This window comes from Temnothorax americanus, unplaced genomic scaffold (genome assembly GCF_048541705.1).
Source record: "Temnothorax americanus isolate GAGA-0224 unplaced genomic scaffold, ASM4854170v1 Scaffold4, whole genome shotgun sequence".
NCBI classification, from domain to species: Eukaryota; Metazoa; Arthropoda; class Insecta; order Hymenoptera; family Formicidae; genus Temnothorax; species Temnothorax americanus.
The window spans coordinates 1,707,377-1,726,693 of NW_027509547.1; the positions used below are offsets into that span (position 1 = coordinate 1,707,377).

Consider the following 19,317-nt stretch of genomic DNA (forward strand, 5'->3'; position numbering starts at 1 on the left):
TGGCTTATATCTCTAACAGCCCGCTGTTTGCGACTGTTAGAGAAGCCAACGGTGCTCCTCGCTAAGAATAGCGATGCACAATCTACATGAGAAAACTTCTCGAGTCGCTTTTGTGAGATGTCTCTTGCGCGTCGTAAAACATGTGCTCTTTCTCTCTTTCTCTCTCTTCGTTGTCCGAACGGGTTTGGCTAGAGAATAGCGCGGCCGACGTGCGTGCACACTCCGCAGCCTAGCATCCTCCCTCCGTTTCCTCCGGCAAGCGTGGAGAAAAGGGGATCGCTTGTCTATCGGCATAATGCTTGCCTATTGCGGAACGCCCATCCTTTCCGTCGCTGGGGGTACGGATATTGTGCGGAGCGCGAGAACGGGTTACCTCTCGGTTTTTATGATATTCTCAAACGCGCGCGCGTTTTATGCAAGCTGAGACGACTAAAGGAAAAACGAAAAAATAAAGGATGCTTCATACATATGCGTTTGAGTGCGTTCTCTTTTCGAATTGCGTAGTTACACAGTTACCGGTTGGAGAACAGAATTATTATGTCACGTATCGTTTAAATGCGGAATAGCGATCGTTCAGACGGCATTCGGATCAAATCTATTCGTTGCAGCGTACCCAGTCGTACTCGGGACGACTGTTAATGTCGCATTTATGCAGATAGCTAAATATTCGACGGCACGCGCGAAGCTGATCTAAAAATTCTCGTGCTGTAAATTTTGTCCTCGATGTTCCACGACGTTCCCGCGCGTCCTGGACTCGTTTTACCTGGAGCGGAGCAGCTTATCGATCGTAGCTGCTCCTCTCTTTCTCTCACCGCGCTTAGAGTCAACATCAGTCATAATACAGCGTAACGGCATACAGGGGTTATTAAGAATAATACACATCCTACGTATATATCTTCTTCTCGGTTGTATCGCGAGGGGGAAACGCTTCGGGGTGAACGCGGGGGTCCGGGAGGCGCGCGCGCGGGCTGCGGCGGCGGCGGCGGCAGGATCACGAGGGGCGCGAAACACGAAGAGAGGAAGGGCGAAGTAGAGAAGCGGAGGACCGACGTGGGGTAGCGTTGCCACGGGTAACCGGCTGGGTAAAATCCCGCAAAGAAACGTCCGCGAACTCCGCCGTGCTCCCGTTGACGACGATCGTTGTCGTCCTACCGACATGTTTCGCCCGATGAATGTTACGGTGTCAAATGTGCCGACGCGTTGTCTCTCGACGGACTCGACTCGGATACAGACCGGTTGCGGACGAATGTTCGATTTAGCTCTCGACAGATCAATTGCAACGAATCGTTCGAACCAGCCAAACTTATAACTCTAACGTCCTGCTGTCAACGAGGTATAGCGGAAGGAAAAAAAATCATCTATTTGAAATTGCTGTATTAATCTTTAATATTGTTCACGGCAAAATCATGGAATTAAATAATTAAAATAAATGACGAGTAAAAGGCGCCCCGCCCACGGGCGATGGCACGCGAGTCAATCCGACGCGTTATCCGTTTTACAATCGCATCGATGTATCACGTTGGATTTGCTTTATAATTATTCATATCTGCTTTTTCTCGTCTAGTCTTTTAACTCCATAATTCCGCCGTCAAGAGCAGAATTACAGATTTCGATATGACAGTTTTAATGACATTTTCTTTTCCGCTGTTATATTATAAATAGGATTTTAATTTTAAATAACTTTAAATTGAATAGATTGAATAGACATTGTGTGCCATTCTCTTCGAGAACAGATCTAGTTTGGGTCTTTCTCAAGTCAGTTATGGTTTAGATTTATCGACTCTCGCCGTCTCGCAACGCTACGACAAGACGTCGCTCTCATTTCAACGTCGACTTTGTGCTAAGAATACACAATCTTTGGATATTACTCATTTTAGTAAAAGCGTTTGAATTCATTCTTGTCGAGAATCAGCTTAAAAAAATCGCGCGTATTACATTATTATGACGATAAATAGAGAGAGTGTGTGAGTGGGAGAGAAAGCCAGAGGGGGGGAGAGAGAGAGAGAGAGAGAGAAAGAGAGTGAGAGAAAGAGAGAGAATAAATATTCGTTATACTGAAAGTTATTCGTTATTCGGTACTAAATGATGTCGCGTGAATCCGGTTGGACTCAGCCCCCTCCTCTTTGGTTGCAGACCAGGAGGTCGCCGAGGAGGACGGGGGTTGGCAGTCCACTACCAACATCGAATACCAACGAAAAATACAGGAATCGAACCAAAATACAAGCGCAAATCGATACGGCGAGACAGTGATGCAACCGCAGCACCAAGAGCTGCCGATAATCGATCTCTTAGACAACATTAACGATCCGATGGAGATCGTGCTGAAATCGGAGCCCATCTCGCCGCGGATGGACGAGCTCGAGTCCTGCCTCCTGTCGAGTCACACGATCGAGGGGCACACGGATCTCGATTCAGCGCACGAGTATCGTCACGATGGCCTTCGAGATAAACAACAGCCGCAAACGTCCGGAAGATCTTCGAACAATGACGTATCGCCGTTCGATCTGCGATGGCTACGTTCGCGAAACGGTCTCGTGCAATCGAAACACGTAGACGCGTCGTCGCGAGCGTATCACGAACCGGATCACAAATCCTCGAATCGCACTTACTGCAATTTCTGCCAAAAAACCTTCTCTCGCGCCTGGTCCCTGCAGAGGCACTTGGCCGACACGCATTTCTACGTGCCGCAATCTTTGTCCTGCGACCAGTGCGGCAGGAGCTACAAGTCCAGGAATAGTCTGGTCAGTCATAAGAGCCAGTATCACGCTCGCAAGGACCGCAAGGAGCACGAGGCACAGTGCGAAGTTACGTATTGACCGGCGGTACTAATCTAGGACGAGCCTCTCCGTCGTATCGTAAAACAGGACGAATAAAAGAACCAAGAATATCGTGTGCAGAATACACACACGATGCCAGACCTTGGAGATTTCTACGGAGAGAGAGCGAAAGAGAGAGAGAGAGAGAGAGAGAGAGAGAGAGAGAGAGAGAGAGAGAGAGAGAGAGAGAGAGATGGATGTAGTCTACCGGCTGTCAATAGAAGACATACCCGTTTTGTATAAATGTGTTCCACTTATAGTATGTTACACTACCGCTGATGTATTGTAATTATATCTCAACAGTATTGGAGCGGAATGTTGCTAGTCGTTTATTCCACCGGCAGATTACCTCGGTTGAGACCAAAGAAGAAAAAAAAACTATTAATTATGATTCCTTATCTGTAAGCCGGAATTCCGGAAACGCAATATTATACAGTGTAGTTAGAGTATAGTTATTGATTTAATGAACTTACACCCGAACGAACTGAGAGAACCAATGTAATTTTGTATAGAGTTTTGAATTTCGATGACCTCTACGCTTATTTGTAATATTATGTTTCGTTTGGTTTTTGGTAACGAAAGTGTGTCAGATACGTTATTTCGGGTTCACGCGATAGTATCAAAATCGGGCTCATTAAAATTATACCGGTCTAAATTCTCGATATTCCCTCTTTTTCTGTTTATTTTTGTCTTCTAGATCAGTCATTAATATTCGTATTGATAAAATAATATTACTAGTCGACATTTATCCACTGAGATTTTTATTGGAAAAAGAGTTTGACTTGTTTTGATGTTATCTATTCCTCGACATTGAGCGTATTGTAAAATTCAAGTCGTTATAAAAATACTGGTTGACTGTTTATAATAGATCATATTTATCAATCAAATGTTATTTGACGTTGTGCAATTTCTGACATTTCATTAGTTGTATACAAAGAGATTACAAAATGTTACGTTTTCGTGAAAGACTCAGATTATACAAGATGTATAGCTGTGTTCGTTTTGATATAAATAAATATCTCATTGTTCCTGCACCCGTGAGATTGTAACTATATTTAAGAAAAACTCGACTCCACTATTATAACGGCGGCGTAATAATGCCGTATATATAGAATCGTCGCGACTTAGCGGCGAGGGGAAATAAAGGAGATAATTGAAAAAAAAAGAAATAACGAATAAAATGTTGTTTCTAATGAGCGAGCGCTATCTCTCACGGCCTAAATATCGCGCGAGAAGAAAGAACTTCTGTTGGTAGCTCTTTCGCTCAAGGCTACGAAAATGCCATTAATCATGAAATATAGAATACATTACGCTTCATTCGCATCACCTCATTAGAAACAGATATCGCATTTGTGTACACAGCTCGCACATATTTTCACTCTCTCGCGCATATTCACATACGCGTACATGTACATATATCTATATATAAGATATTACGCTCTATTTTGCTGTAAATAATATGCATCGACACATGGATATATATATACCTGGTGATCATGAAACACTAACTTCATCGCTCACGATTGTTCGCTGGAACTTTAGAACTGCTTGCACTGTGTTATCCTAATTGCGCTCGAAAGATATGAACGTCATGCGACGAGCTGAGAGGTGCTGCCAAAAAAAAAAAAAAAAAAAAAAACAAACGAATCTTGTTAGAGGAGCCTTCCGGATTAGAGCATCGCGATTATCACCATTGTCATCGTATTCGATCGATATTATAACACGCCTTGATAGTGTGTTTATAGTACAGTAAAGATTTAAGAGTTCGATCGTTACGTGATTATATAAAGTACAGTTAGCCGGACTACGGTCGAGTAGAATCACTTGAAGGACGTTTATATGCGGAAGAGAAGCAACATGAATTGAGAAATTTACAACATTTGACATCTTATATCGTCCTACTCTCTAAAAATATCACTGAAATTTCGAGATATTAATTATACATGAAATTATTAGCACTTACGTCGTGCATTAGCATTTCTTGTTTGATGTTTTAGCATTTTCAATGCCATTTCTGTGTAAAATTATTTTTTCTCGCTTATTAATATTAATATATTGTTTGATAGTAACAATAAGTGCTACAGGAGCTAGTATAATTTATAGATATTTTATATAAATGATTACATCTTTTACTTTTATAACGTTTTGATCTGTCACGTAAAACTCACCATATGAGCTTGACGAAATCAGTCGTGAGAAAAGAGAAATCAAGATGTAGTCTGTAGCGAGAATGCAAATGCAGTAAACGAAAATAGCGGCAATAATCGAGACAGGAATAACGAACGAGATAATGATGATAATGCTGGAGAATATATTGACGACCAAAGACAAGGACGATGACGGTACTCATCATAATGGTGGTTATAAATCCGTTTATTATACGGTATTATAAATGATAATGATCGAACTAATAGAGGAATAAAATTATTACTACTACAACGATGATAGTAATGTTGAGACACTGACGAGGTTGAAGATGAGGAGCTATCGATCACGTGACAATAATGGACGTCGAACTGTACAGAAATGCCGAGATCGATGACTGGTTCGAAGGTGAAACGAAATAAACGATCGAAATGAAAATGGAGGGGAATAACCGCGACGATAACATGATTAGTAATTACAATAACGATGATGGTCAAGCGGCACGAGAATAAGAGAGAGATTGAGGCGATGACAACGATAACATGACACTGACATCGACGACGAGGTTGACAATGACTATGACTTTTGGCGATATGACTTTGGATAATGATTGCGATAAAGGGATTAACGAGCGTGATGACAACTGTGACAACGTGGTCGGTTTTACAGAGGAGTTGACCGTACAAAAAAAAAAGAAAAGAAAAATAAAGAAGGAGAAAGAACGAGAAATATACGGTGACAATGGTTGCATCCGGTGTTCCCCTCATGATAATCGTTACGTTACGCAATGAGGCGCAAGGCAGCAACGACAGTAGCAGCACCCATAAAGCATATATAACTTAAGGTGGTTTTAAGAAATAACACGTAAACGAGTTTGGGCACGCCTTGTCGGGTGACGGTGGTACGACGTATGCTCGATTAATAAAGGCGCAAAATAAAGTACTAAGAGGCAAAAAAAAGAGAGCACACGGGCGCACAATATTTTCTCAGCTGCGAAAACTGTGGTGGTGTAATCTTAAATGTGTAATGGTGGTGTAGGAGCGTGAAATGGTGGTGTGCGATCGCGAAAGGCGAGGCCGCGGCTAGAAAAAAACTTTCCCTCCCAAAAAAGGACAAAGTAAAGAAGCACATTGGGGATGATGTCCTCTCTCTCTCTCTCTCTCTCTCTCTCTCTCTCTCTCTCTCTCTCTCTCTCTCTGTTTCTCTCTCTCTCTCTCTCTCTCTCTCTCTCTCTCTCTCTCTCTCTCTTTCTCTCTATCTGTCTCAACCCTCCCCTGCCCCAGTCTAATGTCTACTTGTCCACCTGTCCGACGTTCCGTGCGCCAAAAACCTCTACAAAAGTAGTAACCCCTGTGTGTCTGGTTCTGCCGCCAGGTCTGTTGGCCGGCAGCGGCGCGAGCGATGAGTTTCGATGCGAGCCGTGCAACAAAAACCTGACCTCCCTAACGCGGTTGAAGCGGCACATACAGAACGTGCACACCAGGCCCAGCAAGGAACCGATCTGTAACATCTGCAAGCGGGTTTACTCCAGTCTAAACAGTCTGCGCAACCACAAGAGCATCTACCATCGACAGCACAACAAAAGCGAGCAACAGAGAAAGGAAGTAGCGCAGGCCCGCGAATGGCAGAGAGACCAGAGAGAGCACACCGAGAGAAATTACTCTGCGCAGCAACAGCAACAGCAACAGCAACAGCAGCAGCAGCAGCAGCAACAGCAACACCAGCCTCAACAGCATCCGCGAATGGGATGAGATTGCTCGCCGTTTGCTCTCCTCGCTTTCTCTCTCTCTCCCTCTGTCATGAATTTTTTGGTGACGAGGGTGTACCGGATGTTCACGCGACACAGGCGTACGTTGCCGTTATCGATGCGGATTAAGATCCGACGCGATCAGGAATTTGGAGATTGCCGGCGATTAAAATACGTATTTCTCGCTGTACAGCGGAATATGTAGATTCGACGGATTCGAAACGTAGAAATCTCGGTTCTCCGTTGTTTTTACTGTATTCGAGCACTGATGAAAAGACAGGCAGTTCAAAGTGCGAAAGAAAGTCGATCGATCGTACGATTGTTTTGCGACTTAATGTGATCTAGTGTAACGTCAATGAACTTATCGCAGAGTAGCGTGGAGGAATCACGAACGAGTTGAATCACTTGAATCGGTAAGCGTGTCGATGAAACGGATTTGATCGGTTTCTAATGCGAATGTATATGCCGGGGTTGTTTTCTATTTCTATCATCGTCCGCGAGGGATGCACTCGCGACAAAGTAGGCGTCTGTGTAACACAATGCGTCTTCGTTTGTGACGATCGGTGAAATGCAGGTCGGATGAGCGACGTCTTGAAATAAAATGCGAAAGCCGTAAAGGTGATTCAAGTATGTCGCTTCGAGCAAATGAACGATAACGCGCGCAAAGCTGCATTGATATTTTTTAGGAAAAAATGAGGTATCCGCATTATTTGTAAATAGCGTTGCGAAACGAGTGAAAGATCGGACCGTAGGTCCGCGTGTATTAGAATCTGAGCGATTACTTATGTGATAGGCATAACTTTTTCGATTTTCGACAAGGGCCACGCGATTTGTTGTTATTTTTATATATTATTTATGTGACGAGCACACACGATAATTGCAGACAAGTTCTGTTTTCTGTTTATCGTCCTACGTGGCGATACAAGGAAAGGTGCGGTACAAATACGGGATAATAAAATATTATTTAATGTATCTAATTTATTCGTAATATACGCTCTCCACATTCCTTTAGACAAGGCAATTATAATTGGATAAAATAGTGGTTCCTTTTCCCTCCATTCTCCTTAATTTTCCTTCTTTCCTGATATATGATGCCTTCCTTTATACCCTATCCACGACAGAATTTCTTTGCTGTGATTTAGCAATAAGATCTCATGTTCAAGGATTTAAGATATATTTGCATCGCGACACACGTGTTATATATACCAATTCTGTCAATTTATTTAGCGCTATTTGCAGAATTAATTAGTTTTCCGCGATATTCACACGGAAAATTAATATTTCTATACTTTTATTTTGTCGCTTTAATTTTGAATTTCTATGATTTATTAAATCGAAAATAAAATATAAATGTGTTGTAGACATTTTACTGATTTTTGCACAATTGAGTTTGCGCCCATCACATTTGAATAGGGTTTATATTTATTAAAAATTAGGGTTTACTTATATATATTAAAAATTAATTTTATGTTAGGATGGCTAATTTAAACTTGGATATAGCGTAAAAGCGAATTAATGTTGATATTTTAAAGTGCAAGTGGGAGAAGCATCCGTAAATTATAAGTATTGTTATTCATCATAGTTTTTCAGATTGTTCCACATTTTGAAGCTTTACTTTGTGCATGCACATGTATCAGCATTTACACAGTGTTTCTGTATTATTATTAATTACAATTTTGAAGCGATGTGTTCTCATTATTTTAGATTACTCAAACACTCGCGTTTAAGAAAACATCATTGAAAAAGTGTTGCGAAAAATTGTCGGGGCTATGTTCGCAAGTAAACAAGACGTGCATTAAAAGATTATAATCGCTAAAAATAAACGATACACTTATCGATATAGAACGCACGTGCGTGTACGTGGGTGCGCGTGCGCGTATTAATGTACTTTCACTTAATTGTCGTATTTTTTAAAAAAGGCACGTTTATTTCTGGATACATCGTTCTTTCTCTTATTTATAAATGAAAAATAGATATTTTTGTCTCCGATGTTATCATTATATTATCTTTTCTATTTGATGTGTTGTAGTAGTTGTTATCGCCATTAACATTTTTCTCTATCGGCAAGTTTTCATATTATTGTTGCTGCTGCTATTGTCACTCCTGCTACTATTGCCTCTAACTATTACACTCTCTACTGTGACCGTTACTTTTATTTTATATATATTAGTTACCGTTACCGTCGTCGCCTCCACCGTTGATACTACAGATACTACCCTTTTTCCATCGAAAGTCAGTTAATATGCCGGAAGAAAGTGGCACGTTTACTTTTACAGCTCGGAGAAAGGTATGTGCGGACATTTCGTTGCTTGTTAAGCTCGCTTGGAATACCTTTTTTCTCTCATCGGGCATCGTTTCCGTCTCATTCGGTATCCCATCATAAATGTTCATAAATTACGATAAGTATACGGATTGAAGTATAATTTGTCGCCTTATCAATCATTTCTGGATTTCTTCTTGGTTAGCTCCAAGCGCAATACTCGATCACGTATATAGCAAGATACAAATGTCGAATTATATTGACTATGAAACTCGAATCGCGTTTACAATATCCTTGTTCTTCATTTCACAATGACAGCAAAACGGTTATAATAAACAACCGTCTTGGATTTTCGCTCTTTCGGATTCTTTTCGGACTTTTCGTTATCACAAAGAACGAAATTTTCAACACTTGATATTGCGTTTCGTAAACTTGAAATACATAAATGCAGCCATAAGTGAAAATGTGAAACAAGCGAAATATCGATTGCAAAGTAACTTCCAAGACGCAAAACAAACGAAGATTTCTCTCTTTGTCTTTTTACGGTAACGAGAAATCCGCGCAAATCGCACTGTCGTTCCTCCGGCGGTCCACGAATCGTCGCGCTTATTTATGCATGACCAATGACAAACCAGAGCTCCGAGCCACATTTATATCTCTCTGCGACTAAAGATGCAGCAGAAACGAAGTACTCGAGCAACGTACGTGGCTCGCAGGGACACTTCAACAGGCTGTCAGTAAGAGTATCGGCGGATATTCAGTAGCAACTTCCTTCGATACCACTGCCGATCTGCTCTCGATCGATCCCGATTTAATCCTCAAGCCCGTTCCTCCTTAAACCGTCTTTCCCCTCAACCAGCCGACCTGCCCGGTCGGCTGGTATTTTGATTGTCAACGAGAACCTCACATTTGGCCCTTAACACCTTGGCATATCACCCTGTCTCTCTAGCCCTAATCATGCAAGAATACTTAGCAGCGTATCGTAACTAATCTTGTCCAGTGATATTAATAGCAGTCGTATCTTTGTTCTTGTTTGTTCCCGGTCCCGCTCGCTCGGCTATACGTTTGGCTCTGGTTCGTCATTGTTCTGTGTGTACCTACCCGCTACCTTCACGAACACGGACTTGCGCTGGGGGTCCATCCACACACGTGGCTCTCCGTGTGCCTCCTACACCACAAATATTGGTTCGTAATGGAAATATTTCTTTTTAATTGGGTGTCGATGCATATGTAACGGACTATGGTACTTGATTTCATTCTCTCTCTCTCTTTCTCTCATTTTTTTCTTTCTTTTTTTTCAAATCTCTTTGCATACTTCACGTTTTCTCCCTCTTTTACGCTCGTTCATATCTGCATTTATGTATCTGTCTATGTCTCTATTTTACGTTATCTACATTTCTATCTCTACCTGTATGTATATACCTTTACTTTTTCGTTTCTTCATGAACGCACGTTTAAAATCTGCTTTTCATCATATAATTTATCGACTTGTGCACCGCCTCCACTTTTTTTCTATCTGTTATATTTATCAACTCACACGTATAACTTCTCCCTGTCTCGCTTTGCTTGTCTACTACCGCTTTGTAAAAACGCTCCATCGTATCGCCGTTGCCTCTTTCTTTCTCCTACGTTCGCATTTCATACGTCTTCGGCGGCATTTCCATCCGAATGGAAAACAAATATCTCTCGCGATCTAAATCTATAAAAAAAAAAAATCGATGTGTGCGTGATCGCGCGGATCTCAGGTCCGCCCTCGGCGATCCTCGCGATGCGACTGTCGCACCCGTTACACGGTAGCCTGCTGCCACCAGGAATCTGCTACACGTGCGACGTGTGCGGCAAGACTCTCTCCACGAAGCTCACCCTAAAGCGGCACAAAGAGCAGCAGCACTTTCAGCCCCTGAACAGCGCGGTCTGCGCGCTCTGCCACAAGGTGTTCAGGACGCTCAACAGCCTGAACAACCACAAGAGCATCTATCACCGTAGGCAGAAATAGAAGTGATTGCGCACGCGCGTGTCTTACGTGCCAAGAGACATCACGAAACGAGCTTAATAGACGCTAAAAAAGAAATGTTCCGCGCTGCTCGCGACGGCCGCGCGATCGACCAGGCCGTCGCGTCGGCAGCGTTGGCCATCCGGAGAGAATCGCGTCGTTCTCTTCTCGAATTCTTGCTGTTTAGCCAAAAATAAAGGCAAAAAACAAACAAACGAAAAACGACGTCGAATGTTCGGAAAGACGAGTGATTTCAGCCCGTTGCTCGATTCATCGATTAACAATTATTAACCGCGCATATTTAACGCTGGACGCGTACAACCGTCTGATTTTGCTTGTTTAGTTTATCAAAAGATCCTTTAATTAAGAGTACATATGTTTTCATGGTTTCGAATTCATGTATTTTGCCATGATATCTTCTTGTTAGAATGTCGAAACTAAGAAGACTGCGGTACATAATCATGAAAATAATTCGTGGGGCAATTTGCCAATCCAGGCGTTAAAGGGTTAATACGAGGCCACGTATAAAGCCGACGCGAGATGAGAATCAGACGGACACTTTTAGCGATAAATATACGGTGAAAATTGATACCTTTGACCGGTAACGGACCGCCGACGTTTTGTACGAGACTTTTCGAAACGCAATTGTTACGTTATTATCGCTTGTCGATTGTACATCGGTCATAATGGGTTTGACATTTGGGACCATAGGATGCGGGATCTGTGGATTCTTTTAGCCACTCGATCATCCGAGGAAGATGCGATTATATCGGAAACAACTCGCCGGTCACTTTTCGAGGGACAATAGGAATTGCGTCGAATGTCGCCATTGTGTTCACGATGTTTGTGCGTGTGTGTCCTTAAAAATCTTCCTCCTGTGTCTCAGCCGCTCGGCAACAATTTTTGTAAAAAGTAGGAAACGTCGGCCCGCGAGAAATCAGTGCTTCCAGATGTGAGAGTACGTGGTGAATGTCGTTATCATGCGCGAACTGGGAATCCGGTAGAGAATTCGCGCACCGTTATTTTATATATATATACGTATATTTTCCCATTTTTTTATTTCGTAATTGGATATTATGACGAGACGGTGATATTAACGTTGATGTCGCGCTCCCGAACTTTCAAGGAAGTTTTAGGATCTAATTACTTGACAAAGTTGTGATGAAAAAGAATGAGACTGAACGGGGGTGCAATCAAGATGATTGAAATTAGGGTTGGTTTTGCGAGTTGATTTTCGAGTTGACTCTAATCAACGCGTAATCCTCGAGGCGTGTGTTGTTAACAAATCGTTTATTCGCACCTGTCGCACGTAATTCACGGAAGCGATTACTTAGATTTTGCACGTAAGATTCGCACACACACACACCCACACACACCCACACACACACACACACACACACACACTGGCGTTATGGTTTACGGGACCCAGTGCCAATGGATTAAAGTAGAAAAAAGTAATTTTAATTTTATAATTACTTGTACTTATTTTTCTAGCGTACGCTTCTCGTATGTTTTTCTCTTACTTTTTTTTAAATTTTTATGCCGCAGAAATATATAAATGATCGGTCGCACGACAGGTCGTACAATATATAGACTGGATATATAGACACGCGAATGCCGATTTTAATATCATTTCGGAGATTGACGTCGGTGTATAATCTCGTTGAGTACAATTTCCGACGCTACAGAGGCAGCGATTATCGTGACTCGCAATAATTATCGTGATTTCTTTCGCCGTTTCGCGAATAGAACACAAAGCTCGTCCTGTAACATAGAGATTTGAACTCGCTGTGATTATAGCTGCTTCAGTCTCGGAATCGTTAGTTTGGGATTTAATTGTAGACGCACTTTGGCTAAAGCTTCGGCATATTGTTTCGCGAAATGCGGGACGAGGTGAATCATTGTCGAAACCATGTCAAGAGCGCTTATTGGCTATGAAACGCGAATTAATTTAAGCTTTATTAGTTAGATCGATATAATCGCGAGAAATGGGATATATTATTCGAGGAAGGTTTTTAGTGTCGAAGACACGATCGTCCAGATAAGTATAGGTAGAAGCGTCCAAAAATAAATTTCGATAAGACTGCAAGCGAGCCCCGGGATAGGCACAGCATTCGAGAGTTTAATCGTTTTCGATATTAAATATTGCCCGATTTACATGGTTCCGATGGTTTGAAGAGAACGCGATATGGTTTTCCGAAGCAGAAAAGGGTAATCGAATTAACCTAAATCTGCGAGAAAATATTCTTATATCGTCATTTTTCGTCGTCGCTTGAATCGGGAAAAGTGAGATGCAATGGTTTAATATATACAATATATATATATATATACATACATATATATACGCATATATTTTACCCTAATATATTCATTCCATATTAAATGCTTTAGCGCGGGCTACCCTATATAGACTTACATTCGTTTTTACGATACCTAACGAATTTTACATAAAGTACCTTACTTTGTTATTATTATTATTACTCATATTGTATATTGCAATTATTATAATTATTTTAGTATTGCTGTTAATATTGTTATTAATATTATTATTGGTATTACTATTATTATTCTTGCTCTTATTGTACCGTTGTGTTACGGCTGTTTTCGTTTCGCGGCATACCGATGGGAGCTTCGCTTTATAATATATTCCATGAACACAGATTATACTCCACTTTCGTGGTATCCGGCCGAAATGTCTCATTCTATACGCTCCTTCTCGTCCATTTCGCATTCTACGGCTTCGGAGCGTTCGACCGAATCTCTCGAACAGTCGCGACGCGTTTTTCTCTCATGGCTTTTTGATGGTAATGCGACTTTGTCAGTTCGAGAGAGCAAATGGGCGGGAAGGCGGGACGAAAGATACGCGTGCTGTTAACGCCAAAATAATACAAAGGTCCAGAAAACGTTCGAAACGTGTTCCGAAGAAGTTTTGAGAAATTCTGAAGGTCTTTTGGACGCTTGTGTTATGTCCGGAACCGATAGATCACTCGCATTCTAAGTGACTCACAGACAGGCAGCCGTATACATATACATACTTGTCACTGCATATAACCGTGAACCGCTATATTTTAGTAGAACCTCGACGATTCACGCTTGGTGAAGAAGCCTATATGATGACTGGGACATCACCGTTTTGTGTCACGCGAACACGGCTATCGCGATACTAGATCGCTAGTAGGCAGGAGCTGACGAATGCACGCGCGTCGGCCTAAAGCACGATCGTTGTGTGGCTCGGCTAGTTAACGAGAGATAATCTTCTATTTTTCTTGAGGACGGAGCCGCTTTACGGTGTGCGAACGCGAGAGTTGGGACACGATGAGAGATGTCGAGAGCACAATTGCGAGCGAATGTGAGTCCACCATAATGCTAACGTGCGAGGACTAGGGTGACATGGTCGGCGATTGCGTTTACGTCGATACCGATTGCACAGTATACTGGGTCACTTCGGCGAAATTGTGTGCGACGAGGTCGATACCGTGTTGGAGTACGGAGTGTTTCGCGACGGTCGTTGAAATGGGTCGAGTTGCATTTAAGACAAGACTTTCTTGAACCGGTGTACAGTTAAAGCGAAGTTGACTTACAACAGCGAGGCATGACTAGCGCCCGTGTTATTTCCGTTAATGAAATAGATTCCCTCTGATACGCATTCGAAATACAGATACGAAAGTCGGATAGGGCTGGAAGTCGATAGGGCCGAATCACGTTGGCGGAAGTGTAACTGCGGAGTGTGTCGGACGCGTGACCCGCGCGGGGGATGCCAGTGGAGCTATAATAAATTTAGATCGCGATTAGAGGAAGCGATTGGAGTGAGACTGCATTAAGGCCGAACCATGGCGATCGCGATAGGACCGAAGGGTCTGTGTGACAGTGCGAATCGAGTGACCGAAGCTGCAGGATCACAATAAGACTCGAGTACGATTGAACCGCAGGATCCAATTCGCGATCAAGTCGAGGATGGGGGCCTTATCGCGTTTCCTGCCTGCGTAACGCGAATGTACTTTTAGCTGCCGTAAAGTAAATAATTTCTTATTTCATATCGTTTCTTCTACTGAAGCTAATTCGTCGCGGTACCATTGACAGGAGAAACCAGAATTTTCTCTATCGTTACGCACACACACGCGCGCGCGTGTCGCGTCTTCCACCGATTTCTATCCCGCAGACCTTTCGAGTTCTCACGCCGATCGCACAACGAATCGTAGCTCGACAATGGATCGACCGGAAAGAAACAACGCGCGGCGCGTCCCGTGCGGACAGGTACGCGCCCATACATACATATATTTTTTTCTGAAAGTGCACAAATCCCAATATACGCGCGAATTCTCGTCTCGGGTGACGAACTGATGTTCGCGCGTGCACGAACTCGCATATCGGTGTGTTCACACTTCGGCTCGTATAGGCAATCTCTGGACGCAGGTGTACACGCACGTTGAATGCATTTATAGATAGGCTATGATAATTTATGTTGAACTATGTTTTATGGAATGCATCTCGTTGCGTCACACGTATTTTCCGCCTCTCGCATTATAATCCGGATTAATAAGTATATATATATATATATCTTTTCGAACGCATTCAAAATGAGCATATTTTAGGATCGATTAGTCAATTGTTACGTGGTAAATATCGATGTAAATGCGCAGGAAATATTGACTTGTCGATTTTCCGCGAGTCGGATAAAAATAAACAAAAGTTATCGATTATACGTTTCTTGAATTGATTGTATAGGTCTTTCACATTAACGACGGATGAAGACTAGATTTTTTAATACTCGGGGCAATAAATCATGTACATATATCGCGAGAACTTTAGAAACTTTCAAGGAATCATATTGTAGCCATCTTGTACATTTCGACGGGTATGCGAAATTATGTGCGACGCGAAATGCATTAGCGCATTGCAGATAATTTAAATAAGGAGAAAAGATTGTGCGCTGAGAGGTAAAACAAGGGCAAGAAAATTGTTAATTCGAGGGAAACGGAGAGGATGAGGAAGAAGAATGAAGCTTTAAATTACGAGAATAACGAACACAATTTTATATAGTGGTCAGGACGAGAAAGAACTGATATTGATAATATTTAAATTAGTAGAGTTATTCGAAGAAACGAATTTGTGACTAATGTAAAAAAATGGCCAAATATAATTGCGAATATATATCTATATATAAATATATATAAATATATATATATATATACACATATATATTTACATATGTGTGTGTGACATGTTTGTGTACGTTCGTGCATTACTTCGCGCGTACGAATGTACACGCGTATACGTGTGTGTGCACGCACACACATGTAGATATATCTGTCCTCCGATCAGCGGTCGGTGCGATATTATGCGAATAATAAATTATTAATGAAATTAATGTAAATTTGACTGAATATTTAACTACAATTTATATATTAATAGAGAATTATTTGAGCGTCTTCTTTGTTTACTGTTCGTTTAATTCTTCGCTTTTGTGTTATATTCCTGTAACACGCGATATCGTGCAGCCAACAGATTACCACCGGTTTATGCGTTATATCGAAGACTCGTTAGTTTGGTATGGTAACAGCCGTTGGGACGTCATTCTTCATTATCACGTTTGGTTGCGCGTTGCTTTCAAGTTAATGTAGGGGGGAGGGATGTAATATGTACTGTAACGTACATGCCGTAAAGATACATGACAATATCGTGCACTGTCGAAGTTTTACGGTTTGCAAAAGGATGTGCAATTGACAAAAATATTGCGACCGGGAATACCGACGCTTTATAAAAAAAAAAAAAGGCCACCATTAGGATTAACGTAAGCTTGATTCCACGCAAAAATATCATAGACGCGCAACTGACGTTTATATGTACTCGCTTTATATGTAGAATTATCTTGCGAATGCTCGTAATATTTTAAAGTTTCTAGTTTTTAGTTAACACTTTGTTGGTTTTTACGGGAAGATGGTCTTTGTTCGATCGGCTTGAAAGCGACGCGCGACGAAGCGTGAGATCGTGGCCTCGTGGCGCGTTGAGCCGAGTAAGAACGTTCTTTCGGTTCTGATGATTAGGCGCTGCCGAAAAAAAAAATGTCCAATCTGAGGAACTACCAGGCTTCCGAGCACGGGAAAGACTGAAAATATTTGTTGATTCGCACGTGTCGCGGCGGGCCGCGCAGCTTCGCGAGATCCTTTTATCGCATCGGAAATGTAGGGAGACGCGCGAGTCGCATATAACCGACTGACCTGATTCGCCCGAGAGAGAGAATCACGACGTGTTCCATTATATATAAATTTACTGCATATGTATCAGTATGTAGTTTATTTCGCTGCTATCTGCGACACAATTGGATCGACGACTGATTTGGACTGATCCGTATCTCACATCGCGATTTTTTTTTGTTTTAATTAATTAGGCGACGAGTGCTAATATATATATATATATATACATATATATATATTGGACTGATGCGTGAAAATTGTTTGACTGATGTTACCAAATCGTTGCTTAAAAGTACCTAAACGTTAAGTTAAAGAATTTATAAATTTATGAGGAGAGAACGCGCGCGCGCAAATATACGTTAGGAGAGGAGGATCGGCAGAGAGGTCATCGCGCTGCAGATTCGCGGAAATCGGATAGGCCAAGCGAAAGAGACGCTTCCTTACGCGCGCGCGCGTTTTCTCCTTTCTTTTCATATTCTTATTTTTCTTTTTGCTCAAGGAGGAGCGCCGGTAGATGTAGCAATCAATATAATGTTAAGCTCGACTGTGTAGTACAACAATTGAGACGTTCGTGAAAACGAGCTTACTCTCATTTTCGACGCACATACCCAGTTTTCTTATCTCCGCTTTTTTTTCTCTCTTTCTCTCCATGGTTTCTTTTTTTTGTAGATGATTTTGTGCACAGAGATTATGTGAATGCTTTGTCGAAGCACATATATGATTTACTTTCCCATAAAACCTCCGCGGTTTCCGTAGGGAACTTCTCCGTTACTTCCATAGAGCTAAATGATAAGCGCGATAGGACACCTTACCGAAAACAGCCGTTGAAAAGGAAAGGAAAAAAAACACAAAAAAAGAAAGAAAAATTAAAAACCGAGGGTTTTTTCGCGTGACATCTTTCTAACAATAAGCCTTTAATTTTCCGTTACTTGCGTTATAATAGGATTATACATTACGATATCTATTTGGATATCGAGAACAGATAGCTTTTCACGATTAATATCCGTACGCAACCGCTGACTATAAACGCATGAAAGCGATGCAGAAAGAATTACATGGAATATAAACTCTCCGAGTATAAAGCCTTACGACAATGTCAAGCACTTGTGTGTAATCAACATATCGGCTTACTCCGAAAAAAAAAACTTTGGAAGTCTCCACTATCTTGGAAGGATGATTCCGTTTTGGTACAAAATCGTTTCGTGAGACCATGTCGCATTTGCGCGTAAAGCAACGTTCGAGATGACGATATAGTACATATAAAATAATGTCAAGAACGCAGTGACGCAACGTTTATATTACTCGTAAATGCGAATTGGGCTTTGAACGAAAACCCGTGTGCGTTATATACCGTGATAATTCTGTTACGTTATTTTTCACAATGTCTTGGTTATAATATATATTTATTAACTATATATACAATCGCATCGTCGATGTCATCGTGACCGGCGTCATTGCCGTGTCACTATTATTACCGTTATTATCATCATTACTATTATATATTTATATACTATATGACGCGATTATATTACTTTATCATTATTTTTTTTTATTGTATCACCGGCACACACCATCAACCGTCATCGTCATTGTAGCTATTAAATATTATTTTCATCAGCATCAGCATCATTTGACGTCATAATCGTTCTTATTATCGCTATCGCTATCTGTATTGCTACGATCACTATTATTGTTATTATTATCAATTCCCGTATTCTCGTTGTCATCAACGAGTTATCGCAACTAGTTTCGCGCGCTGTCATTACCGCTGCCGTTATCACTACGATCACTATTACACATTATCGCTGCCGCTCTGCTGCTATTGCTACTGTTATTATACTATTTTGGATCAGTACGGTTACTACACTCATTATTACGATTACGATTGATTATCACTACGATTATTATTATCGCCACACATTATTATTATTATTTCTAAGCAATATCAAATGCATTTTAATATATTTTCATTTTTATATACAATAAGAAATGTACTATATATTTGGTTTAATAACTCGTTTGTGTTGTCACTTGTTTTTTTAGTCCACCTATCACATCCTCGACGAAAAGAGTAGATTAGAGAGAAGCTTATGTTGCATTTACGTTTATGTCAAACCGCACCAGTTTTGCGTATACGAAAATTTATGCCGCCGGTACATTAA

The 19,317-nt window shown here is 41.4% G+C and overlaps 1 protein-coding gene across 16 annotated transcripts in view; it reads left to right on the plus strand.

The window, feature by feature from the left end:
- Nucleotides 1-19,172, plus strand: part of Br (broad-complex core protein) — a 52,854-nt gene extending 33,682 nt beyond the window's left edge. For 12 of the 16 annotated variants that reach the window (XM_077415330.1, XM_077415324.1, XM_077415326.1 and 9 more), the window contains one exon: nucleotides 2,134-6,275. In XM_077415330.1, the coding sequence (XP_077271456.1) occupies nucleotides 2,134-2,816 (683 nt within the window). In that variant the 3' untranslated portion in view covers nucleotides 2,817-6,275. Of the gene's footprint in view, nucleotides 1-2,133; nucleotides 6,276-6,335; nucleotides 7,677-10,713 lie in introns of those variants that run through there. The other 4 variants (XM_077415337.1, XM_077415338.1, XM_077415335.1 and 1 more) reach the window with 2 other exon arrangements.
- Nucleotides 19,173-19,317: the final 145 nt, after the last annotated feature.